The 27,195-nt window shown below is 41.3% G+C and overlaps 1 protein-coding gene across 1 annotated transcript in view; it reads right to left on the reverse strand.

Moving 5' to 3' along the window:
* ABCA12 (ATP binding cassette subfamily A member 12) overlaps positions 1 to 27,195 on the reverse strand; it is a 131,431-nt gene that overhangs the window by 33,188 nt on the left and 71,048 nt on the right. Inside the window, 14 exon segments of the mRNA XM_090044936.1 lie at positions 1,254 to 1,344; positions 2,797 to 2,883; positions 3,440 to 3,692; positions 5,166 to 5,304; positions 7,282 to 7,506; positions 10,039 to 10,199; positions 11,266 to 11,462; positions 12,110 to 12,328; positions 14,533 to 14,719; positions 16,615 to 16,770; positions 19,288 to 19,422; positions 19,519 to 19,588; positions 20,680 to 21,009; positions 23,934 to 24,048. Coding sequence (XP_089901062.1) covers positions 1,254 to 1,344; positions 2,797 to 2,883; positions 3,440 to 3,692; positions 5,166 to 5,304; positions 7,282 to 7,506; positions 10,039 to 10,199; positions 11,266 to 11,462; positions 12,110 to 12,328; positions 14,533 to 14,719; positions 16,615 to 16,770; positions 19,288 to 19,422; positions 19,519 to 19,588; positions 20,680 to 21,009; positions 23,934 to 24,048 — 2,365 coding nt within the window.

Below are 27,195 nucleotides of genomic sequence, written 5' to 3' on the forward strand. Positions count from 1 at the left end.
AAATCTTTGAAGGCAAATGGTGATAATAGGGCCCTTCCACATAAAGATAGCACACTATAAAATGCAATTTTCCTCTTGAATACATACTCACTTCTGTTAAATGGGACAATCATGCAACACTGAAAAACACCATTAAAACCTTTTCCACTGAGGGTAGAGAAATACAGAAGGCAGAGAAATTACTGTGTGAATCTCCCTCGGAGCACAGTATTCCCTCCTCTCCTCTGCTAAAGTAAAATTACTGCTTGTCAAAGGGTGCTAAAGTGACAGTCCTGGAGAAAAAAGTTCTCTGTATACCTACAGATCAAGTACAGTATGTTTAGTGCCAGCAATAGGTTCTGCATCACTGCTATTTAACAACATATATCTTCCCAAGATCTGAAGAGGGAACTTCTAGAGATAAAGTGTAAGATATTAAACTGATGCAAATTGCCATAGCTACTCCTATTTACTAGCTGAGGGCCTCCCCCAAGAAGTTAATTTACCCTCTGAGACTATTCAGCCCATGACCTCTTTGCTGAGACTTGCTATAGGGATGCCAATTAGTGGTAACTGCAATAGTATTATCTTGAGAGGCAGTATCAGTCACTGCACAAGGAGGATACGTTACTGATATGTAGGCTTGGTTCTGCCATTGACCTGCTGGAGATTGACTAAGTAACCATGAAGAAGTTGTGCCACCTTTCTCTGCTTCTTTTTTCCTCCCACTTTGTCTGCCTGGTCTACTTAAGCTCCAGTCCTGCAGACATTTCCATTGATTTCAGTGGAGTTATTCATGACAGTGTGGAGCACAGAGGCAGAGTGGTTAAGTATTGCACTATGCCTCCAGAGGCATGAATACAAGCTGCACTCCAGACTTGGGCCAAGGGCCACTCCTACTTAACCCAGCTATAAATGGATACCTAATAATTTGGGCTGGAGGGTCAAAAGTGGGGGGATTTGATAACAGTCTGATGAGCCTCAAGGGTCCTGAGTTACAGCAGTAAAATTAAACACTCCTGTAAAGGTTTGTAGGATCTGCACCTTGGGTTATAATCTCTTTGGTCCAGAGATATTTTTCCTTATGAATATATGCAATGTCTAGTACATCAAACAGCCACTTGATAACAATTTTCACCATGGTTTGGGATGGAGCTGAACCAGTGAGTTCCCATTTGCAATACCTGACTCCTGAACCATGAGATAACTTGTACACCAGGTACCTCTCAAGTATTTCAAATTCGCTCTCTCATTAAGTATTAATTTAGCTTTACCTGGTGGCTGCCTGTGCAGTTGCAGGCAGAATATTCAGTGCTCTGGTTTCCACTGAATACCCACTGGCCAAGCATATCTTCTTTTAAACACCTGAAAACAAGCACATTATTTCCCTGAAATTTCCAATGTATAGACATGCAAATGGTATCTAATTATGCAATGACAGAGGCCCCTGTAATAGAGCACGGGTGACAGAATATATGCAGCCCTTTAGAGAGGACCATCCTCTACAGTGGGCTAGAGTATGTCCTCAGAGGTGCTGGGCAACCCACAATTCCCACTGAATTCAACTGGGGCTGTAGTTGTCCAGCAGTTCTGAATGCATACCAGTTCTAGCTATGTTTCTATAGACCTAATTTTGGTGGTCACTGTTATGCTGATTGGGTGGAGACTATTAAGCATGCTTCAAAAGCCTAAAAAAAGTTTAAGATGAAAAGGCCAAAATAATATTACAAATAAACGGCATCCCCTGCTGCTAGAGGTGCTGCACTGGAGACCCATGTGATGGTAACAAACTGCACATCACCACAAATATTTCCCTGCACTGTATGAATTCCCTCAGGGAATATTTGGCAGTTACTATTGACCCTTTCATAATTCATCTGTAAAAACCAAGTTAACTTACTTCTCTGTCAGCTCAACTGAAGGACAAGAAAGCTTTCTAACTTGCTTCATAGCCATAAGGGCAAGGCCAGTGGTTCTCAACTGTTTTAGACTCAAGGCATCCCTCCATTACTTTTCTGAATGTAGTAGTATTCCATTTCACAAACCAATTTCCTTTGTTTTCTGACTTCATAAAAATAATAGAGCAATTCTTCTATTATAAAGAATTCAGACAGATCAAAGCAAGTCAGAATTTTTTGACACTATGAGTTCGTATTTGAAATCTCTGGAGTTAAGTCATAAATTATGTGTAGGTGTTTGCATACCTAACAATGCTATTGTTGTGTTGCACTCTTAAAAGGATCTCACAGTAGTGTGGTTGAGAATTATTCAGCTAGACTGTCAGCCTTTATGTTGAGTAGCCCCTTATCCTGAAGATAGCCTTATTGGTATAAATAGGACTTTTTGGAAAAGTAAAGTAGTACTCAACATGGGTAAGAATATTACAGTGTAGCCTCATTATTTTTATCTCCAAAGCAGTTCCTGTCAGTCATATTTACCACTCTGTAACCCTTACTCATTGTGACAAGTATTTCAATGCATAAACCCAATGAAGTCAAATGACTTACGCCTATGACTAAGAGTTCACCACTGTGAGTGTGGGCTGCATAACTGAGTCCTCAAAGTTTGGTTCAGTTTGCCTAACAAATTTAAGTACTGGAGTTTGAAAATCAGATTGTTTCAAAACTCTTCTACATGATGATGCAAATCTATTTTCAGGAACTCAGGCAATAGATTAAGCTTTTCTGATGTGGCACTGGGGTTTGAAAACTTTGCAGATGATCAAAGGCTGTTATTAAAATCTGACGGCTATTAATTTTATGTCATTTCCCTTTGCAGATTAGGAATTTTAAAAGGAGGAGATGAAGAACTACTTACGAATTACTTTCATTCATGCATGTGTTATCTGTTCCAGGGAAAGAAAGCATTGAAGTGACTAAAGCATCTGTGGTTTCATTAAAGTTCCTAAGATTTAACAAAGAAAAAAAAAAGAAGTATTCAAGATAGTTTCATTATGGGCCAGGCCGTAAAAATTTGTTGACTGAATTAAATAATGGCACTAAATAAATGATTGTTTTGGTCCCTGGTCCTGCAAAGCATATAACCGCATGCATAATTAGAAGCACGAGGACAGTTCCATTGGTTAATGTGACTAAATGTATAGTTAGCATGACACCCATGCTCCAGGGCTTTGCTGAATTAAGGCTCAAGTGGATCACATTTAAGCTTGAGGCCACTTAAAATTTTGCTTCAAATAAGAGCCACCTACTGTGATGTCAGATAGTATATTTAGGATATATACAGACTTCCCATTCTCTCCTCTACCAACTCCCCTCCAAACCCAACTATCAGGCAATGCGTGCCTGAAACGTTCCACTCACTAACCAAAATAGATGGTAGTGTCTATGGAATATATGGCTCCTATTGCCTCACCAAAAGAATTAGCTCTGGCTCAATCACCCACCCAGTGTGTTTAGGAAAAATATAAGTTGAATGATTTAAAAAAAAAAGTGATACTCACCCAAAGAAATCAACCTGGTCAGAGGACCCATACATGGAGGGAGAAAGGAGGAGGTCTGGATATTCAGTTTCCTTTGTTCTCAGTGTACCAAGCCCCATAGCTGTTGCCACAAAGAGTACCGGTAGGATGACCTGAGCAATAAAGCCTTTCACATTACGTCGGGTATGGTGGAACCTCTTGATGAACATGGCATTTGCCCTCTTGAGCAGCAACGGCCATTTCTTCAGCTTTCTTGGTCTAAGCAAGGATTGGTCTGACACGAGAAATGGAATCACACTCATCACTTTCTCTTGATTAACGTTGTAGAGAGTTGGAAACTGATTGTGAGATAAGAATATCTTATCACTCCCATTTACGAACAGAAAAATCAAGCTATGAGGTTAAGTGGTTTACCATGAGATACAGAGTCAGAGCCGGGATTAGAACTCAGCCTTTCCCTGGCCCCCAGTTGTGTGAGTGTGCATGTGTGTGTGCATGCGCGCATGTAATATTTACATTTTAATTGCATGTCAGAGGAGTGTGTGCTCATGTGTAACATTTACAGTTACATTTCATGCCAGAGGAAAAGAGCATTCTTATCAGAGGCAAAAAAGCAAGTCCCTTACACTTATAAATGCAGCTTAGATAGGAAACTTACAACTGTTCAAATTTGCAAGCTTGAAATTTTCACCATTTAGAAACTAGCTGTTCAGACACAACTCAATAATAAGTCATGTAATGAAAAAACAAGGCATATGAACTGTTATAGAAACTAATTGACAATTTGCACTGAAACAGCTGCTGCGGGTTAAACGCTGAACAAATCCTTGTACAAGATATTCCTCTTTATCTGGTCCAGCAGAGTCTTTTGAAATGAATGAAATATTATCTCTCATATATATGAGACAGAGCCAAGCAAATCATTTTCAGCCGTTTCATTAGGGAAGACATAAAACACTTCTCTAAACATTTTGAGTTACTGTTTATAATGTTTCACTGTTAAAGCATAGGGCTGAAAATATCATTGTGGGAGCCCAAGAGTATCATTTGCTTAGTTCCTTCCTTGTTTTACAGGGGTTGTTCACATGTAAAAGGATGCCTTTGTCCAAATTTGGGGTCTTCATTTGTTATTACTCATTACCGATAACAAAAAACCCTGAAAGCCAAATCAAGTTCTCTGTGATAGGTTATACCTTTACTGTATCTAGTCCACTATGAGTTTGCAGATTTTTAAATGACTGGAACTTAGCAAACAATTCTGTTGGTGATTCACCACAGGGGAAAAGAATCCAGCCGGCTCTCTTCTAGCTGTGTTAGTCTGGCACAAAATTAAAGAGTGTTACATATATTCTTTTTCATATTGTGCTAAAGGGTGTTCCATATATTCTCTTTCATATTGTGCTAACGTTGATAAGTCAATCTGGTGCATTAGTTGTTATTACATTCAGCTGTATACCTTGTTCTTTTGCCAAAGAGTTGCATTTGATTAAATTAAAGGATATATTTATCTAGTGGGAGCTGGCTTCAAAAATCCCGTTCCATAAATTACTTTGTGATACAGACTATTAGAAACTAGTATTACGGTAAAGCTGTATTTTTACTCGGAAGATAATTGTTAGTTGGCTGAAATTTGATTTCCAGTTAACCAAAAAAAAAGGGGCAATGTGCAATATGTTCCCAACTAGCCTGTGTGTCACATCTTAAATTTGGTACAAATGTGGAATAAAAGTTAGGATTAAATTAATACCATCTTTGTCAGTGAAGCTGTGACTGTTCAAAGACATCTCATCAATGTTCATTACACCATTGGGTTCGGGCACCACTTGGGGCAACTTATTGTCATCTTGTTGATCTTTCTCTAGGTCTTGAGTCAGGTTAAGGAATACCTATTGAATAAGAAAGGAAGAGAAAAATATTTCCGCTTCAATCATTCCAGCTAAATTCCACAGTAACTACCATTTAACATACATTCTTGTAATTGAGTTATGACTTGATGATGCTTCTCCAGATTACAATTTTCTCCCTGATCCTGCTTTATTCTGGACAAAGTACAAATTAACAACTTCCTTCCCAGCAGGCACCCAGCTCTGAACCTCTGGCTAGTAAGTTGGAATGGGATGAACTTCTTCTCAACCCATAGTGAAGAGTATCAAGAAGTTAGCCTTTCCTGTCCCCTCGGGATCTACCTTACTTGAAGAGTGAACTTGAATTATCTTACTAGGAGATATTTTTTCTCAAGTTAGTCTAGCTTGTGCAAAAGAGGCTCTAGTTTGACTGCCTGCATTGGCATGGTCTGGGATAGTCACCACTATGAGTGACCATCTGGCGCTAAAGCTTCTAGACCACACGCCAAAGTTATTGGGAAGACACCTCAAAAAGCTCTCAATTTTTTCCTTGGTAAGCTGTGGGAAATCTTATGTGAACAACAGAGGGGGAATCTGTGGGAAGGCACTGGAGGGCTAGTAGCATTTGAGTATCACTTGCCAGAATCACTTCTCTAGAGTGGTCATATCTACAGCAGAAAAGTTGTGCTCATTCACATTTTTCATCTATATTTTTCCTTCTAGTACTACCTTCACTAGGACATGTGAAGGAGGAGGAGGAGAAAAATCTGTTCTTGAGCTAAGTAACTCAACACAGAACCCTAAAGATGACAAGAGAATTTAGAGCTTTTTCACAAATTAGTTGTTCAAATTAAAATTATTGAGGAATCTAGTTTTTAATCTCATATTCTGTTTTATGAAAACTTTAAACTGCTTTGTCTTCATTAGGATTTTGCCTCAACATAATTTATTTGGATTAAGAATATCCTTTTTCTTCACTCTTGGACCAGCAAATGTGTGTTAAAATGCACTGTAACATGTGTGTAAAGGTTAAAGTATGTGAATGGAGCTCAAATTAGGTGCAACAATAATGTTATAACATAAATTCACTTTGCAACAAAGACAAAATCCAGGTGGTAAGAGAGTTCTAAGCAGAGGCTTAATGAGGTCCTTTATTCTCCCTTGCACCTCTGCCAAGTCAGACAGGGATAATCTATCCTTTTCTTTTTTTAAATACTTTTTGTCTTAGTTTGGTTTACTGAATGTTTGTGTTTGTTCAGGGTTAATGACCTGAATGCTGATAAATAAATCTTCATAATAAGTGACTGGAGATTATCAACTTTACAGCCAGCTCAGCTGTGAAAGAAAAAGTGCACTTTCAGAGGTGTCACCTAAGTCTCTACAAAGAATCCAAGGATCAGAGACTGAGGACTGGAAACAGTTCTCTGTCAGCCCCATCACTCTCAATAATTTATTCATTCACTTAAATCACATATATGAATAATGTAAAGCTCCCAAATGTGGCCAGATGCAACCTTCTCTACCCGAGAGTTCAGACAGACAGAAGCTGCTCTGAGTAGTATGAACTGTTCCATTTAAAGTAATGAGGTGTTCACTCTGGAGCTTAATGATGATACTTTACATGTCAGCATTGTTAGGCTTCTCCCAGCTGATTCTTTCTGCAGACCTATTCATATTCTTCAGCACTGCAAATTAAATTTAAGTAGTATGCTACTATTCCTGCTTTCCTGTATTCTAATCATGGTGTGTCCCATTCTTGAGAAGGCACTGAAAAACCCTTAGTGAGGTGAGATTCTTAGCTGAGCGAAAGCGTGCTCCATCTTTGGCTTTAGAGCAACACATAACTTCAACAAAATACAAAAAACTGGCAAAAAATCTCCAATCAACTGACCAAAACCAAAAAATGGCAACCCCCTCAGACTTCAAGCATGTCACTGTTTGGCCCCTGAATCAGAATTACAGATCTTTTGTGAAGTTCATCTTCATAGCATCTAGGTAACAATATATATTGACAAGTACCTCTTCCATGGTGCTGTCTGAAATCCCATAGCAGCCAATATGAAGATCATTCAAGCTGGTATCAAGGGCTTTGAGGAGAGACTGATATGCTCCAGAGACTCTGGAGTTGAATGGGGGAAGCACGTACTTTAGCTCTCCACCGATATCTTCCTTGAGATAAGCTTCTGGGAGGTGGGACTGGATCATGGAGGTCACTGCTGAGGTGTCACACTCTTCTGCCATGTTCTGAAAACCAAGAAAATCACCTACAGTTCAGATATCAGTCTGGGAGGTGACATCCTCATCCACAAATTAATCTGTCAGCACTGGGTGACCTATAGTGTTCAAGACTTACAGGACTCTATCTTCATTATCAAAGGGAGATGGAAAAGGATACATGACTAGATCATTACATTGGAACCTAAATCCAGGTTCTACTCTGAGCGCTGTTACTGATAGCCCTGGTGGTTTCTTGGGAAGGGTGCCTCAATCCAGTTGAGGCAACTGGGAGGAGCAAGGCACTAAATACCTTTGTTGATATGAGCTTTAGCTTCACTGTCTCCACTCCTCATATTGTAATCTGTAAAACAGGGATTACAATTCTTTCTTTGCCAGCCTTTTCTATATAGACTGTAAGCTCTTTGGAACAGGGACTCTCTCTCACTATGCATCTGCACAGAACCCTGCAACGTGGGGCTTCTAGTGCTGCCCTAATAACAACAGCAAGGACCTTCTTCTCTCTGGCAGCATAATACTTTGCTTCAGGCAAGACATTCCCTGTGGACTCTGCTTGTCTGGTTATTTCTTTGAAGAACTAACTTCAAATTCTACATGTGGCTTTGCTTTAGCCTTCAGGGATACTCTAATCCCCTTCTAACATAGAAATGCTTTTATGTTCCAGCCAGTTCAATGGCCTAGTTAAAAGTGTTCAACTTTGCTCTGCGGAGATCTCAAGACTGATGCATCTTCCTAGTGTCTCCCTCTCTGAGACAGCAATGCAGTTTATCCCACATCCTTAGGCATCTGTCTTCTTCTTTAGGCACTGAAGTCCACCATTCAGAAACCACTGACTTCCTCAAACCTGTTCCTTGGCTTCAGTGTTGCCAGGTATATGATAATTATCATATTTGTATGATAATTTCAACCCTTGTACAATGAACAATTGATAATAGTAATAGTGTTCAAAACGTACTATAATTTTTTAGGCAGCTAACTGATGCAGCATATGCAATACCCAAGTCACTCTCAGGGAGTCTTAACTGACTTTTAGGTTTGCTCAATCAGCAGTTTCTTATGACTGCTTGCCTCAAAATAATGGAATGCTTCAGCTTTGATGACCCAGTTCTCACTCACTCACTGGCACTTACACACATGTGGGGAGTCTGCTCCGACACACTGGAAATCCAGCACGTCGGAACAGACTTAATTAATTGAGCCTGCTCAACCACGTAAATTGATGGACACTGGCAGCCTCGTGCATCGTGTGTATCAGTGGTGCAGCTTGGGTTCAGCACTGAGAAAAAGGCGGTGGTGCCCTTTGAACTAAAACACATTTGATGTGCTTTAGTTCAAAGCGCACTGCTGCCATTTTCTCAGCGCTGATGCATGCTGCATATCTGATACACCTGGTCCTGATGCAGTGCCAGGCGCTTTTAATTAGCATGGCTCACTAGTTAAAAGTGCCTGGTGCTGCTCGGGGCACATGTAAAAACGCCCATAGTGAGCAATATAAAGTAAATAAGACGACGACTTATTTGCATACTTACTTGCATATTCTTCAGTGTATCATAGTTTTTCAGCAAATATGACAATGTTGAGCTTCCAATATGATAATATCATATTTAAGACCTGGCAACACTGCGTGGCTCCCATTTAAACCCATGGGCATGCATGTTTCTTCTGATCATCATGCACAAAGGAAAGCAATCTGAAGCCCTCATGCTGTCCCCACCAAGGACCGATCCAAGGACCTCACTAACCATCCAGTCGGTAGTAGCGACGGGCGGTGTGTACAAAGGGCAGGGACTTTTAACCCCTAGTTCAAGCTGAAGTACCTGAAGCAGGAGTTTCAGACTAGATATTAGCCTGTCCAGCTTGTCAGTAGAGCCTGATTGATTCAACAAGGACAGGTAAGACAAAATACAGCAAAGGTCTCAAGAAGGTAGACGTGTGTGTGTGTGGCCTGCTGCTTTGTACCCTCACCTGGGATGAAGGAAACTCGCATATTAGGGATTAGGTGTTGCAACACCAAATGGAGCAACATTGAAGAACCTTAAGGATTTGGTTGCATTCCCAGTAGAATGGGGGCTTCAGGAGGAACTCCTTTCATTACTCAACAATACATTTTCTGTCTGTTCCCAGTACCCTTTATGTACTAGCAGAAATTGGGCTCATGACCAATTCTCTCTCGGTGGGTGAGATAATCCACTATAATGGGGCCCAGAGGTCCTAAATGTTTGATGGCTTAGCTTTCAACACAGGTAGAGAGGGTACAGTGAGGAAGCCTAGGATGGACAGCTCTGGAATAAAGAAGAGTTATTCCAGAATAGCTAAATGAACTAGAATAACTATCACAGTCTTCACTGTGTAAACAAAAACTTAGACAATCGTATACCATGTATTCCCTTTTTATGGGGTGCCATATTTTGTCCCTTGCCTGTCATCTCATGCATTTGAATTTAGGCTCTTTCAGAGTTTGGCACTGAAAAAACTTTAGTCACTTCTGGACATTTGAGTCTAAATCATTTGAGTCTAGGGTTCACTAATACAACTACAAACCTTCTTTTTAGTGAGAATCAGATGGTATCCATCACCAAATGTTTCTTTCAGGTAGAAAGGAGACCCACAGCACTTGAGGCCTCCCTCCTCCAGAAATGCAATTCGGTCACTCAGAACTTCTGCTTCATCCAAGTGATGGGTGGAGAGAATAGTGGTGCGGCCTAAAACAAGGGGCATGAAGGTAAAGCAAACATATCACATACAGGACAGAGTATATGAAGATTTTCAAAAAGATCAGCTGTAAAAATTGTATGCTAAAAAATCATATTGAAGGTGACTGAGAGCAACGTTAGGGACGAACCATCCTTAGTATTGTGGCAGACTTTCACAATACATTCAGAGGAAGGTTTCTGAAACCCATGCACAGCCTGCAACATTTTTGTGCCTTATCAGATCAAGTAACTTGTGGCTCACATATCCCACAGTGCATGTGGAATGTGTGTGTGGGCAGGGAGGGACAGGGGGATGGGAAGGAAAGCATTATCAATGCATCTTCCACTAGCTACAGCTTATGGGATGCTCCAGCTTATATCTCCTATGTTACCCCAGGAAGAGAGCAACACTTATTTTGTAGGCTACTGACAAAAATTCTTGCCTCAGGGCTCAGATCACTTATTTGGCAGTAGATCTGGCCAAAGTCAGAGCTGTGAGGGCTTAATCTGGCCTCTTTTATGAAGTTGCTAAATAAAGGAAGGCTTTGAGGAAAATGCTCCTGCAATATTAAATTATTTGCACATATTCTGCAAGTCATTTTCAGAACCTGGGGCCAGTTCCAAAGCCCATTAAAGTTACTGGAAAGACTCCAATCCCCCTGCTCAAGACAGGACTATTCCTGTCTAAACTGTCCCAGAAAAACATTTAAATAACCTGCACTAAAAAAAAATATTAAAAAAAAAAAAAAAAGCACAATTGAGATCTCTCTCTTTCCAAAGACATCAGGACTCTTCCAGGATATTAACTCCAGATCACTTATAACTGAAGCAAGAATCATATTCCTAAGACCAAAAAAGCTGGTCTCAACCAATGCTCATCCTTCCGTCTTGTTTCAAGAGCAATCTTTATTCTGGGTGCCTATTCTAAATGTTGCTTTGTTGCTGGGTTTTCACAGTTGAGTCTCAAGTAAAATTTTCAAAAGTCTCTGACTTAGGAGCCAAAATGACATTTAATCATCCGGAAGCCTTCAACACTTAGCTCCTAGAAATGTTATGCCTTGTCTCTTTGCAGTACCTTTTTTATTTCTGGATATAATCTCCCAAATACACCTCCGAGAGCATGGATCCACACCAGTGGTAGGTTCATCTAAGATTACAACTCTTGATCCACCAAGAAAAGCTATTGATATAGACAACTTCCTTTTCATCCCTCCTGACAATGAGCCAGCTAGCTTGTGACGATGGCTATACAACCCGGTCTCCTTCAGTGTCCTTCAAAAAAGAAAAAAAACCCACAAGTTTGCAGTTCAGCTATTTAGTTAAAGGCAGGGAATTTGAATACACCCAGCAACATTAATGCAAATGAAAAACTGCTCAGGCATGGACTGCTCTGCTGAATTGTCATAATGAAGATGATGGTTCAACATGTAGCTCAGACACAGGGGATTTTTTTTTAGGATGTTTCAAAAATTTTAGTTTGCATATTAAGCTTAAGGGTTTGATCTTGTCATTTGAGAATGCAGGGCCAGATTCACTGGTTCCCTCCCCCCCCCCTTCTGATTTGCACCCTTTGATGACAAGCATATTCAACCCGTGTAAACCAGCTAGTGAAGCTTTCTCTAGAAAGGGCCAAGGTAGGTGGAACTTACTGGTGAATCTCACCCATAATTTTCATATATTACAAACACCTACAGTGGATAGCAAATTCCTTGGGGGAAGGAGTATGTTTTCATAGGTCCATAGGTTTTTTATAAGGCTGGAGGAGATGAATATAACCATTCTGCCTGACTTCTTGCATTAAACAGACTCCAATAACGTGTGGCCATGTTTTGCAGCAATTACCATCACTAAAAAATGACACTGGAGGACACTGCCCAAAACATCAAGCCAGTTGTCAGTTCTCTCCTGCTTTCATGTACCTTTGCACTTCATCCTGAAGCTTCTGCTTACTCCAGTGCGGGACTTTGATATAACCATAAAGCAGCAGGTGCTCCTTGGTGGTGAGATAACTAAATAACACATTATGCTGCATGCAGATGCCCATGTTCTTCCTGATGATATTTTGATCCGTTCTGATGTCTTTGCCATAAACATAAATGGTACCTGATGAAGCAGGGAACAGTCCAGTCAGAATAGATCTGGAATAAAAGAGCAAAGGAGATAAATGACCAATGCTGGAAGGCAAAGAGAAGGAACCCACAGATTTCCCACTTCCCTCCTCTTTTTTTGTTATCCTTTGCCCATCACCATCCACAAAGACTCCATGCCATGCCAATACACCTTGTAGCTATAAAGAACAACACACAGCTTCCTCCAGCCTGTCACCTCAGTTCCTCTGAATAGTAGTTGCTAGATTACTCTATATCTGCTGGTTTAGCACTGAAGGGCCAAGCTCCAGTTTTGGATCCAGAGTTTTGCCATCAGACCACTGGGTTTATCCCAAGCTTAAATAAGCTGCTATGTAGTTATCAACACATCATATTGTGCAAATTACTCTAAATTTGAGGCGATCATATGGAAAAATTGGGCAGCTAATAAGGTTGCCAGGATTAGGGGAAGGGAGTTGTGGTATGCTACTGGACAGTGGCTTAATCAGTCATATAGTTATCTATTATGTGAATATGAGGGACAAGCAGCAAACTAGATGGGGTCAGCTGTACTTTTAGAAGTGCAAGCTAGTGATCTTCATACTGGCAGTGACTGTATCAGCTTTAACAAATAATAGAATGTATTGAGGACAGCCCTACTGAGCAAGAAGGGGAGACTGTTTTCCAGACAAGTATGTATGGCAAGCACCTCCCAAAGTGGAAAAAAAGCTCTTAGTTAATAATTAGCTACCTAGCAATACCTAATGGAATCAGGTCAGATACTTTCTGCCCAAAATGACTACATGTACAATGAAGGTCATTTTTAGAGATTCAGGGTTTAAAGAGAAAATATATTTCTCAAACCACCCCTCGAACTTCCCAGGTTGTTAAAGCCTGCTGTTAAAGCCTGCCCTTCATTCTCCCAGGGTGCTTAACCCTGTTGAAACTCATTCCAATAGAAAAGAGAAGGAACAGGAGACCCCAATCAGAATTTAACCCCATTGCCATGTTCTAGGAAGTCATTACTCTTTCTCTTAAATTGTTTCTGTCTGTGCTGTTCTTAGAGAATGCAAATGCATCTGCAATTTGCTGAGAAGTAATGTCTCCCTATCTCTGTGGTGTTTTGGTGTATGTATTTATCAGCATAATGTGCTTTCAGAGTAATATACACATATTTGTCATTTCTAAGGTTTCAGTTGTAGGCTTCATTTGTACTCTCCTTCAGTTAAAGTCTACAGCTACATCATTGGGGCACCGTGCACAGGAGGAAGGATGGTCCTGTGGTTAAGATTACAAAATAGAATTCAGCAGAGGATAAAGGCTGCAATGAAGAATTCTAGGTTTAATATAGCCCACCACAGACAGCCTGTGCGACTCCTGGAGCTGGTTGCTATACCAGCCAGGCCCTTATTCTAGCCCAGCACAGAGGGACAAGTCAGGGAAGCTTGTCAATAGCCATATGGCTGTGGCAAACTCCTGTCCTGCTGCCCCTAAATCCCCTTGCTGCTTTAATGCATGCCAGGGTTATGCACAGATCAATCTTCAGAATTGGAGCTGATCAATAAGCAGTGACAAGATGCTATATCACAGTGCTGCGCAGAGCATGGGCATGGAGGGGACCAGAGAACTAAGTCCTGCCTGTCTGTCTGTATTCTTTATTTAAAACTTCTAACAAAAGAACTGCATACCTGGAAGAGCTGAAAGGCCAGTGGATTAATCCATTACACATTCCAGCTCAGCAAACTCACTAGGTTTTCAGCTGAATGGGAAGTCAATAGTCTTTCTAAAATTGCTGCAACTTGGAGTATGTGCCAATTACTCACTATTTTCAGGTGCAAGCCGCTATGGGCATGGAATAGACGTTATAGCCTACTAGGCTATGCAAGATTATAGGAATGCCACTAGAGTAGAAAGCATCCAATGATTATTATGACCTTAATGCTGTTTTTTTGGTAGCAGAAGAAATCTCTTTCACTCTTAAAATAGTCTTATTTAGTACTATCAGACACCAAAGCACAAAGTCACCCTTATATATAAGGGGTCTGATGACTGCTGAGATACACAAAGACTAAGGTACATAGCATAACTACAAAAAGGAAAAACCCAGAAAGCATTTTATTCAGCCTTATAATACTGTCATATGTCTTTTCATTCAACTTTGCTTGCTAATCTGCCCTATCTGGTGGAATCAAATAGCCTCACTTCAACCTGTCTGTGGTACTATTTCCACCTCTTTGCCTTAACAAGAAGCCTACATGGTGGTAGTCTTTCCAGCTCCATTATGCCCCAGCAAAGATGTGATGTTGCCTTCATAGAAGTTCAGGTTGAGGTCTTCCACTGCAGCTTTGGAGCCGTAAGTCTTTGTTATTCCGTGAAGAGAAACTCCCAGGGTGAGATCAGTAGGTTCAGGTTCAAGGTTAGGAGGGAGGGTACCATTAGCGTCTAAAGAAGGATCAGGGGAGACACGTTATTCATTTAAGTAGATAGTAATAGACCTTTTTCATCTAGAACAGGAAAGAGACAGTAAATTATATGCTTTTCAGATAAAACTTAGGAACACTTCCTGGTATTTGTGTAATTTCTGAACTCTCCAATATTTCTTCCTCTAAATTTTACCACTTATAAGAACACTTAGCAGCAATAATTATTCACCCTGTGAGTGGCCCTATGTCTGTACATTCTACAGGTTCTAATACAATATATTAAACAAACAGATTTCAATTTGGGGGGGGATTTACTAGCTGTTTAGTACTGCACAGTAGCATTATGAGGCATGAACCTCGTGCAGTAGTGAGTTACTGCACAGTAGTAATGAGCTACTGCACAATCAATGTCACCAGGAAGCCATGTGGAGATGCTATTGAGCAGTAACACCGGTTACTGTGCAGTCTTTTATTGCATAGATATGCAAGTACTAAATGACTGCAGTGACAACTCATGTAGACGCAGCCACCAGAACTGAAACACATGGGCTCAGTTAATGGGCTTATCACTGACCAATGTAAAATATTGCACAAGATATTTCACCTGTCTGTGCTACTATTTCCACCTCTTTGCCTTAACAAGGATTTTCCCTCACAATGTGTTTGTCAGCATCTAGTACAATGTGGCAGTGGTTGGCCTGGGGCAACTGCCCCAGGTTCCAATAGGGGCAGAGGGTGAAGAAAACAGTTTGTGTTGCAGCCACATGATTGCAAATCAAAATCAGAAGTTACTGCTGCTCCTGGGTGCAGCAGCCACTCCAAGCACTTACACTACTGCAATATGGCCCCAGTTTCAGCTGGGACCTCAAAACACTATTATACAAAAAGTATTCTCAGTAGTTACACTAGCAGTAGTAGTAGCAGAGCCGACCCTAGGGGTGTGCAAGGCCCGAGGCATATCTGCCTGTGTGGGGCCTGTGGGGGTAGGGGGGCAGGGGTGGCGAGCAGCTGGAGTGCGGAGGGAGTGGCGAGCAGCTGGAGCATGAAGCTGGCGGTGCGTGGCAGCAGCACAGAGTAGTGGCACCCTCAGCACGTGCCAATGGCACTGTCTGCGGGGCCTGTATGGCTCTGTCTGCGGGGTCCCCCAAAGCACAGGGCCTGGGGCAGTCACCCCAGTTCACCCCCCCAAAGGATGGCTCTGAGTATTAGTGACATTAATTTTAACTGTCTGTATTATTCTTATCATTTTATTCTTCCTGACGGTGTTGCTATCATAGCAAAGCATTATCTCAAAAGTATAAGCCTTTTTGAACATGAAAAACATTATGCCAACATTAACAAATCAATTAGTCCCTACAGTACTCCTATGAGATGCGTAGATAAATACTACAGTATCGACCCCACTTTATGCCTCAGGAATCCAAGACAAATAAAGTGAATTGAATTGCTCAGAACTAGCGACACAATCGGTGTCAGAGCTAGGATCAAATCTCAGCAGACCCAGATGCCTGGTTCTCTTCTTAGGCCCTCCTGAAAGAGACTGATTAAAATAATGTCTGAAACAAAGTGATGAAAATGTTGACACTTGTCTTAGATAAAGCCTTGCCTCTTGGAGCTGAACACTTGAAATGCACAGTGCAGAGCACAGTGCAAAGAGTCCCATTGATTTTAAGAGTACTGTGGTTTGGTAAGTTGTATGCATGGGGCCATTGGGCATGATCCAAAGCCCTCTAAAGTCACTTTAAAATGGCCATTCTGGTTTCCAAACCATCCTACACTGGAAATGCAGATGCCACCGGAATCAGCAAGAACTCAAACAAAGGAATGAAATTTTCAAGTGTGTTCATTGCACTAATGTTGCCTGGACCCCTTGGTTACCCATCCAAATGGCCTTACACAGCTCTATTCACATACGTGTCTTATTGGTGATTGTTGCTTCTTTTCTGAATATGAAGTTTGTGAAAAAAAGGCCCTTCCTTTTCTCATTCCACAGTGATGCATAACCATAGCCTTCATCCCAGTAGGATGGAAGCAACGGGAAATACCATGGGGCAGCCATGCCATATTTTCCTGTAACCAAAAAAAAAGGAAACAAGTTACAATATTTGTGACTGTTTCACAGGAAGAATTAGCTTTGATCACAGTGATCAACAACAAGGATAAACCCTTAAGGGATCTATTTTCTGAGGCATCCATGTCCTTTTGGTATTTGGTATAGGATTTTTCTCTGATTTATGCAATATAAAGCACTAGCTGATATATTAATCCGAATGACTGCATGCTTAGAGTGAATGACTGCTTTACTTTACTGCCCGGTATTGTTTTCTGTATGCTGGTGGACTGCTTCATAAAGCCAGGGAAGAAAAGCAGATGTCATACACAAGATGTTTAAAAAGGTCTTGATTTAAAACATGATTTACTGTCTGCAATCAAAGAATATGGATTTACTGTTTAAAATCCAAATAAAACAACTCAACTGCTGGATATGGTCCTCAGAGGCTTTTCCCTTGCTTCTGCCAGCTAGGGAGAAAGGATGCAGCTTTCCTTACTGTCTAGTATAGAGGTGCTCAACCTCCAGTGGGCCAAATGTGGCCCATGGAGCCATGGCATCTGGCCCATGGGTCAGGAAATTTAGCAGCAGTGGAATCATGGTAATTAATACTGCCACACTCCCTTGCTGCCAAATTCCCAAATTCCAACCCCCATATGGCTGGATTGGGGTCAGGCTATGGCCCTTTCTTCCTTGTGGCTGGATGGGAGATGGGCCATATCCTCTCCCCACTCTGAGGAGCTGGGTCAGGCTGCTTCCCACCCCCTCTGTACAGCTGGATAGGGCCTGGCCATACACCCCACCAGGCACTGGATAGGAACCAGTGCCCAGATATGACCAGCAGACAGACCAAGCATTCCCCATCCAGCCCAATGGGGAAAAGGTTGAGCACCACTGCTCTGACATATTTCATCCAGCCATATGACAGACAAGGATCCCTTAACTTTTTCCAAGCTCTGACAGTGCCTCAGTTTCATTACTCCTCTGTAAGCACATTTAATATCTGGTGAGATTCCCCAATATAACACTCTTTATCACATGAAATTAAATCATTCTCCTTTCATTCAAGCATAACGTCTGCACCTCTGTCCAGGTGCAGACATTACACTTTTTCCAGTTTAGGCAGTCAGAAACCTGTCTATATTCGTAACAGAACAGAAGTTTCAGGCACAAAGACTGCTTTAAAAATGGCGGCTCCTGGTCTAAGATCTGGATTGATGTACTATCAGACTTACTCAATCTATTGAACATCTGTGCCAGGACCACTTGCAAATCAAGGTAGGTCACTGTCTACCAGTGTCCCAGGGGACTTTGCAAGTTCCCACTAGCTCCCCTTGCAGGGAGCCACAGCTAACTTGCTCCAGCCAAGTGCCTAGTTGGCCCTGCCCTCGAGGTCTCTGTCAGCTCCAGGCAGGATGGGGGGCTTGTGAGCTGCTGTGGGCAAGTGGGGGGTGCTAGCAGTGCATGTCACATTCCCAACCCAGTCAGTTGGTGACAGAGTCTCCCTTCCCAAGCCCCAGGACCATGTGTTGGAGAGGCTCCAGGAAGGGCCCAGAGAATTCCCCCCCCAACCTGCCCAGCCAGTGCCGAGTTCCTGGCTGAAGCAACATCCTCCTGTGCAGCCGTGGGGCTCAGGACCTTGGGCAGGGGAGGGACAGCCATGCCCTTGTGGCTGGAGTATCTGGCAGGGGCGCGAGTCTAGCATCAAGATCTAGCATCCAGCAGGTCCCCTTCCCCACCCCTGGAAAATGGACCTGCCTGAGCCAAGCCAGGCACTGCAGCTGCAAGGGCATGATTGCCCCCCATCCCTAGGGATTGCAGCCCCATGGCTGCATGGAAGGAAACAGCTTCAGTCAGGAACCCAGGGCTGGCTGGAGGGAGGGGGCAGGGGACAGGGAGAAATCCTCTGACCCCTTCCTAGAGCCACTTCAGTGCATGGTCCCAGGGCTTAGGACAGGGGAGGGACACCGTGCCCCTGTGTCCCACTGACCTGGCTGGGAATGCATGGTGCACTACTGGCTCCACCTCCCCCCTCAACAGCTCACAAGCCCTGCTCCCCACTGCCTTTGTGCTTCCTGGGGTAAATCGCCACACCTCCCACGCCGGACAAAGCCCAAAGACCCCCATGTCACCGAGCAGGGATGAGCACAGCTTCCTCTGCTGGCTGCCTGCAGCTGACACCTGCTTGACTGATGGGAAGGCAGAAGGGGAGGCAGGTGCCTGACAGTCAGTGAGGGATGGCTCCCAGTTGGCTGTCCTCAGCAATGTCTGGCACCCCCAGCCTTCTGGCCTTGGCCACTGCAGGCATCTGCCTATCTCACTTCACCGTAGGGCAAACATGAGCGCTGTGCACTCCCAATCCAATCTGTGCAGTTTAGAGAAACCTCCATAGATTGGATCAATTCTGCCTTGGGCTTTTTGAATGTCTGTACTTAGCCTCTGTGTGCAGATACTTAAACACGTGAATTAGCGAACATTAATTGATTATTCTCAAGAGACACTGTATAGCAGTAGAATGTAATATTTTGCTTTATTACCTGGGAAAACGTTCCTAATGTACCAACCCAGAATAAAGTAAATGAAAGAGTCTATCAGAATTAGCCAGCACATCCAGCCGAAAGAAGTGTTGTCTCCATTCAATGGAGATTTATACATATTGTCCCACTGCAGGCCTGCAGAAAGGAATTTGAAAATAAAATTGTGTTAATCAGTCAAATATATCATAGCAATGAAAACTCAAAACCTATTTTCATATATACTGGACATACCTACTCCCTGTTCCTCATAACGAGCAATGTATTGACTTGCATAACCAAATGCACTTGGAGACAACAGGCACTGTGGAAGAAAGTGAAAAACAAAAAACTAATGAAAAATCACACACACACACACACACACACCCAAAAAACCCCAACCACTCAAAAGCCCATGTTGGATCTGATGCAGTAGCCACAGAAGTGCATGAGAATATTTTTTATGACTTCACTGAACACTGAATCAGGCACATTCTCAACAACATCTTCATGAATGGCCTCAAATTCTGTACTCCCACCCCTCAATTTTGCATATGCAGCTCATTGCACATGCAAGAATATACATTTGTGCACAAAAATCAAGTGGTTAGATTTACTGAGTATACAGTTATTCAAATGAAGGATTTCACCAATATGAAATATAGAAGTGGTGTCACCATCTTTTTGAAAAACTGAGCCTAAACGTCACCAATTCAACAGTGAAGGAGAATGACTGAAAGTACTGGTACTAAATTTATCACCAATTTAAATGTGTAGCATTGCAGTGGGTTCTGTAGACTTGGATTTTCCTAAGAAAATAATAATTTTGACCTTTGAAACCTAACTATTCACATCTCCATAAAATTCTCCCCCTTCAGCACGAGGTTTACAACAATAAAAATAATGTCTCACCTCTGTGAAGGCCAGGCAGCAAGAAAATTAGGCCAGAATGCCAAAAAGTAACAGTTAATCAGAGAGATGCTTTATACCTCTTCATAAACACTTTTTTCCCCCCCACCACTCTCCCTTAAATATTGAAATTCAACCTCCCAATTTTTTACCTTTTGGAGGAAACATTAGATTTCTGATTCTTTAATTCTATTACTGCACAAAGGTAAATTTGATGTTTGTGAAATTAAAGGAATTGTAAAGCCAGGTGAAAAGGGTCAGTGCTCCATTCTGCTGGGACCCCGCACATGCCTGCCTATAAGAGTTTTGCTTTCTAGTTCTAGGTATTTCTTGATCAGACCTCTATTGTGCATCTCATTGCACAGTGGTTTGGTGTTGTCCAAAAATGGAGTCTAAGATGAGGTCCCCAAGTTTGTTCTTATTTGTGACACAAGGCAAAACAGGAACTCAACCCAAAGAGGAAATCTCCCAAATGCATTAAGACTTTTATTTCACTGAGAAACTTACCAGCAGGCTCTTCACTACAAAGCTCAAGTCATTTTCAACTACAAGCAGCACAATGAAGGGGAAAAATGTGAGGATGTATACGAGGCTGCCAACCAAAGCAGCAATGTTGGTGTTGTTGAAGAAGACACTGATGAAGTAGCACATGGCTATGATGGAAAGGCTGTAGTCCATCAGGTACAGGAATAGAATAGCTATATTTATTTTGGGAAGGATATTGCCAACTTTTAAAATAGTAATGAGAAAAACGTCTGTGACTAAAAGGAAACAAGCACATTCTATGAACCAGGCAAAAAAATGACTGCTGGAGTTGACACCCATCATCTTCATATACTAGGGAAAAGGAAAAAAGAAAAGAACACTGTTGGTTACTGAGAGAGCTTTCCGTTTATGTGCTTTTGTTTACTGTTTTCATACTAAAAGATTTCTTTCCACTTTTTTCAGACTCTGGATATTGCATGCAAATGTTTTTTTCTCTTTTTGGCACATCCCCTCCTTAAAACAAGACAACATGGTAAATTTGCATCTGTGAGATGTTCACTGATTAAAGCACAGTTTAATCACAACAGTCCATGGCACAGGATGCATGTATCTACTTACAGGTTTGGTCCTTAAAATCCAGCGCAAAAACAGACAGAAGCCTCCAGTATAACCACCTTTGTTGTTTTGGCAGAATCTTTTGGTTGTTATAAAGAATATTGTTCAAGTGTATGGTTCTAGTACCGTGATAGTTTTAAAATGCCATTTAACTAATCCTCTCATTTTTTAAAATGCCAATTCCTCCTTCCCTCTGATCTGAAACAGTACAGAACTGAATCTGCTTTAAACATGCACAGATCCAATGAAGTGAGACTGAGAATCTACTATCTGAGGATCTGGCCTGATAGACTTACACAGATAGTATGGGGCACCAGAGATAACATGTACAGGTGTCTTCCTTAGTCTGTGCAATTGATTTAGATTGATGATACTCTGGTCCATGTGGAAAATGACATTTGGTTTACCAAGAATAGGATATTACACTGGGTAGATCAATGACTGATTATCTATTAAAAAAAACCCCCCAAAACAAAAACCTTACTACATTTCCTTTACTTTTTGTGAATGGTTTTTATTTGAAGGAACTCCTTGCTTAATCAGTGTCTGTTTCCATGGGATTAGGATCTGTTCCTGCTGATTGGTGAGGTTCAGTATTACATAAGCCTTTGACTTTTGAGCATATAGTGCATTTCCACTTTGAAAATTAAGTAAATTAAAGGTGGGGGGGTGTGATCTTCACACTGTTTCCACATTATTATTTTCCCTTTGATTGGCAGAATGCATCAAGAGCTTTCTTTTACTGGAACCGATGTAAAATAATTTTGGATAGACATGTAAAGTTAGCTTTATCAAGTGTAGGAAAACCAAATTCCTATGCCATTACACAAGTATACCAGAACTGTATTCCTGTAAATCTCTAGCCATTTCTATATTAACCTTTACCTGCATTTTTACAGGTTATTTCAGATGTTACATGTTTTTCTATTGTTTGTTAACGGTAAAAAAATATATGGTTTTCTCTGACCTTTTCACCATTTTTTTACAGTGTTTTTCATGGACTTTTCCATTTTTTACCATGTCCCCTCAATTTTACCCTTCTCCCCAGCCTTACCATTTTTCTTACAGTTTTTCCTGACTTCACTGTTTTTAATGGAGAAAAATGGTATTGTTTTTTTCCAGCTTCACCTGTTTTTACACTGCTTTTTTCCCTTGAGTTTTTTTACCATTTCCCTCAACCAACTTTAGCACTTTTAATGGTAAACTTTTTATTGTTATCCCAACTTTTTTTTACTGTTTTACCAGTTTTCCTGACTTTACAGTTTTTTCCTGACTTCATCTTTTTTATATTTTTTCCTGCATTACCTTTACTAACAGTAAAATTTTTACTGTTTCCCCCAACTTTCCCCAATTTTTCTTCTGTTTTTTGTGACTTCAACATTGTTACCATTTTTTCTAACTTCACCATTTTTAGCAGTAACTTTTTTACTGTTTTTTCCAACTTCACTCATCATATCACGATTTTTCTCCCTTCATTTTTTTTTTTACTATTTGTTTTATCTTTACCTGCTTTTTTAACAATCGTTACTGGTAAAAGTGTTATCATTTCCTCCATTTTTTTTACCGTTTTCCCTGATTTTATCTCTTTTATAATTTTTTCCGGACTCAACCATATTTTTACCATTTTTTTCCAACTTGATTACTGTTCTTTAACAGTTTATCCTGACATTTTAGCTATTTTTACATCACTTTCCCCCAACTTTACCATTTTTAATGATAACATTTTTACTGTTTTTCCAGGCTTTTTTAAAAACCATTTTTAAACCATTTATCCTGACATTTAACCATTTTAACCATTTGTTCCTGACTTTAAATTTAATATTTAAAAAAAAAAATCTTTTTACACCTTTTTAACCATTTTTTTTTACTGTTTTTTCCTAACTTTATCAATTTTTTTTTTTTTTTTTTTTTTTTTTTTTACTATTTTTCCCCCAACTTCACCATTTTGTAATGGTAAAAAATTTACCTTTTTCCCTATAGGTAAAGTCAGCCATCTTTAAGTTTAAGGCCTGGGAAGTTTTATACATGCTGGGCAGATCTGCACATGATATTAATGCGATGCAATAAACTCCTGCACAGTTCATGCCGGAGTTGATAGTTGCTGGGCACAGTGTTTACATGTGCACCCAGGAGCACATTGAGCCAGAGCAGCACAACCCCAGCTGGCAGGAGGCCCAGGGGGTCATCCTACCAGCCCAGAGCTGCTCTCTGCTCAACGTGCTGCGAAGAGGCTAGCTGGGACACAAGTGCACTACAGTGTGGGACTAGCCAGCAAGCAGCTCCCACGCTGAAACTCCACTGTAGACTAGTACTTTTGTCGGAAAGTACTATTCTACGGCGGAGTTAATTAGTTTACTCTGGCCTAATCTAAATGGTGACACTTCACTGTAGAGCTAATTAGTGAACTCTGCAGTAAGTGTCTCATGTAGATGTACCTATTGTTGTTGTGGAACTTTTAACAACACTGAGTAAAATACAGCCCTTGTTTTAAGTCCAGAGAGAAGTTGTGGATTAGGTCAATGCTGACCAAACAATAATGATTTGTGCTCATTCTGCCCAGTAATACTAGCTCCACTCCTTTCCATATTACATCCCTCTGCTGCTTCCAGTATGGAAAATCAATTCACAATTTCAGAATGCCACAGACATGCTCAAGGTACCTCATAAAGCCTTAGATCTTTCTCTTGAACAAGCTTTTTAACAAAACTCGCTATAAACAGCACCCAGGCACTCATCAGAGAAAATGGGAGAGAGTAGGTCACACTGGTTAAGAACCTGTAAAAAGAGAAAAGATACTTTTTTTGGAATAATATTCCTGGTAAAGGAAAAAAAATTCTTGTATTTTGACACATAAGATTATAATTGCTATTAGAAAAAGATATTTTATACTTAAATAAGTTTTTCTATCCAAGAAAATTCTACCAGTTTAACAATATAAATGAATTAAGGACTTCATATACTATAACTTTAAGTAGATCTACTCATCCACTCTGACTGTACAAATGGGGATATTGCAGCAGAGATAGATTATGATTTTCTTTTTTTTTTTTGAAAATTGGGTGTCTAAACTTTGGCACCAGCATTCAAACTTGCCTATTTTCAAGGATGTTGGAATCCTTGCCTCCCAGGGAAATCAACAGAGAAAGTTAGTGATTGTCACTTGTGAAAATTAGCTTTCTTATTCTATTGCCTAACTATAGATTCAGTGGCCTGACTTTAGAAACACACATCTGAAAATTGTTGCCTACAGACTTTACACATAAACTGATATAAGTGATCAGAAACTAGTCTAAACCTGTAACAGAACAGAAATGCAGTGCACATAGACCAGTTTAAAAAGGGTGGAACCTGGATGAAGGTAGTATCAGATTTAATCAGTTTAGGTTAGACCGGTTTATCTAACTTCTGTCTGAGATCCTATCCTGACTCAAGTTCGGTTGCAGTCCTTCAGCATCCCAGGCTGCTTTGCAAGCCTCTGCTAAACCCACCTTGTAAGATAAGCAGGCTAGCCTTGGCCAGCACTTGTCTGCTCCAGCCAAGCATTGGGCCAGCCCTGCCCCCATGCTGTCACAGAGACAGCATGAGCCCAGACTGAGAGCCATGGAGTGCCAGGGTGGGGGCAATGGAGGTCCCCGCTCCATGGGCTCATCACTGATCCACCCCAAACCCAAGTGAGTACAGCTAGGGAAGAGGGCCCATGCAGGTGGGAGCCTCCACTCCTCCACCCCTCCCTCTGCCACTGTCTGGCTTGGCTGTGACAAAGATGGCTGGAGCCAGGACTGATTGCCACAAGCAGACTGTCAGCCAAGCCAGGAAGTCCCAGGGGAGGGTAACTAGAGACGGCCTGTGTAACAGGGGGCTCCCCTACCCAACTTTCCCGCTGTGCTGCTCGGCTTGGTGGATAGCCCAGTAGCACCAGCTCCTGCCTGCCTGTGTCAGCCAAGCCAGGCACTGGCAGCAGTGAGGGGAGGGGAGGGAGAGTGGAGGCCCCCCACCATGAAGGCCTAGCCCCATTTTCCCCAGACTAGAGCAAGCACAGCTGGAAGGCTGACCCCTCTCTCCTTGCTGCCAGTGACAGCCGGCTGCTGGGAGGGAACATAGCTGGGGAGAGAGTCCAGCCTGGGAGACATGCAGAAGCACTCCCTGCCTCCTGGCCTCAGCCAGTACAGTCATCTGCATGTCCCCCACATCGAAGGGCGAATGTGTGTTCCCTTTGTTCCCAATCCAATATATGCAGCTTAGAGAAACCTGCATAGATTGGATTGATTCTGCCTTGGGCTTTTTGAATGTCTGTATCTAGCCTATGCAGTTTCCCATTATCACACAGAGAAGTTATACAAAGCCAAGATAAGAGCTTAAGTCTCATGACACCCAGCTCTTTGCTTTAGCCAACAGATCTTTCTTCCATCCCAGATATGCCACAGATGGTGTGCACATGACTATGATCAGGAGTAAAATTAAGCAAATGTAATTAAAAACAACATCACCAGTGGACTGTTTTAAGCAGCAGATTAAATCTACTACATGGTTATCGTGTTCCCTTCTCTCCTTTTTCTCTCCCACTGTTTAAAAACCCTATATTACTTCTGCAAAATGTTCCGAATAAAGAAAGCACTTTTGAATTAAGTGAAATTTCCATTTTGATTTGAAATTTTTCCTTGCAAAATTGAAAATGTCATCCAAATCAGTTTTCACAAATGTGCTCATTTAGATAGACTGTATTTTTCAACTGCCAAATTTCAAAGAGTTTTGATTTCTTCTGCACTTTCCTGTTCACAGTCTGAACTATCTGTATAGTCTGGTGATAAACATTTTGAAAAACAAATTCTAACAGTATTGCTCAGTGACATTCAAGATTGTCAGAATTTTCCCTCTAGGCCAGTAACAACTGACAAATGTTGCATCTAGAGTGGTGTTTACTGCATCATCACTCCTGGGTATTTTAATAATTGAATAAAATGGTGTACCAGTTGGGAAAAAGGAAATGATAAGGTGAGATAAGGTGACTGTTTTCTTGGCACTACAAGTACAAGAAAGGTATGCTACAACTGAATAATAAGTGCCCCCAGGAACTAGTTAATCATAGTACAAAATGATCTAACAATAATAATCCATATATTTGCTGAAAGAAGTTGACATTTTTTTAAAACTCCTCTGCCTCTCTCAGTAGCAATGAGACAGGCAAGCATATTGGCTCTTGATTTGCTGTAGTGCTTGGTCAGTAGAATATGATTAATTTAGCACAAGCAGTATGCAAGTTCCCTTTTAGTGTGAAAGATCCTGGGTTCAATCTATGCTGTTGGCCAAGGCAGAGTCATTTATACAGTAGGCTGTGGAATTATTGTCCAATTTAATAGTGTAATTTGCTGATCATTCTTTACGGCTTTATAATTCACTTCAAATAGCGTTTCATGTGTGTTTTACCCACTTTGGCTGCCAGATCTGGTCAATGTAATAACTCTGAGAAGAAATCACAATCCCAGGATGCCATTTTCTCCCACATCTGTGTGAGAAATACAAGGGGCCAGATCCCCAGTTGGTGTAAGACCGGCTTAGCTCTATTGAACTCAGTGGAGTATTGTCCATTCACACCAGCTGAGGATCTGCAACAACTTAAGTGAAAAAGCAGACAGAATCCTATACTTCTCACTCTTTCACCATCTGTTTATCATTCAAGACTCATTCAGGTTCATACATAGTTCAGACTGCACTGCTCTGTGTAATAGGCAGTTAACCCTGACAACTCAGCTCACTGAAATCTTGTCTGCCTTCTCTCATCACTGTTGAGATAAGGGTTACAACCTCATCTGCTCTTACAGCTCTTGAAGCACCTGCGAGGGAGGCATCCCTTGCAGGAAGACACACTCTGGACTTTGCATTACCTAGAATTGCTGAAACAGAGCATAAGTACTGCTGTGTGAG

Source organism: Crocodylus siamensis, chromosome 4 (assembly GCF_052110815.1).
Source record: "Crocodylus siamensis isolate JL-2025a chromosome 4, ASM5211081v1, whole genome shotgun sequence".
In the NCBI taxonomy this organism is placed as follows: Eukaryota; Metazoa; Chordata; order Crocodylia; family Crocodylidae; genus Crocodylus; species Crocodylus siamensis.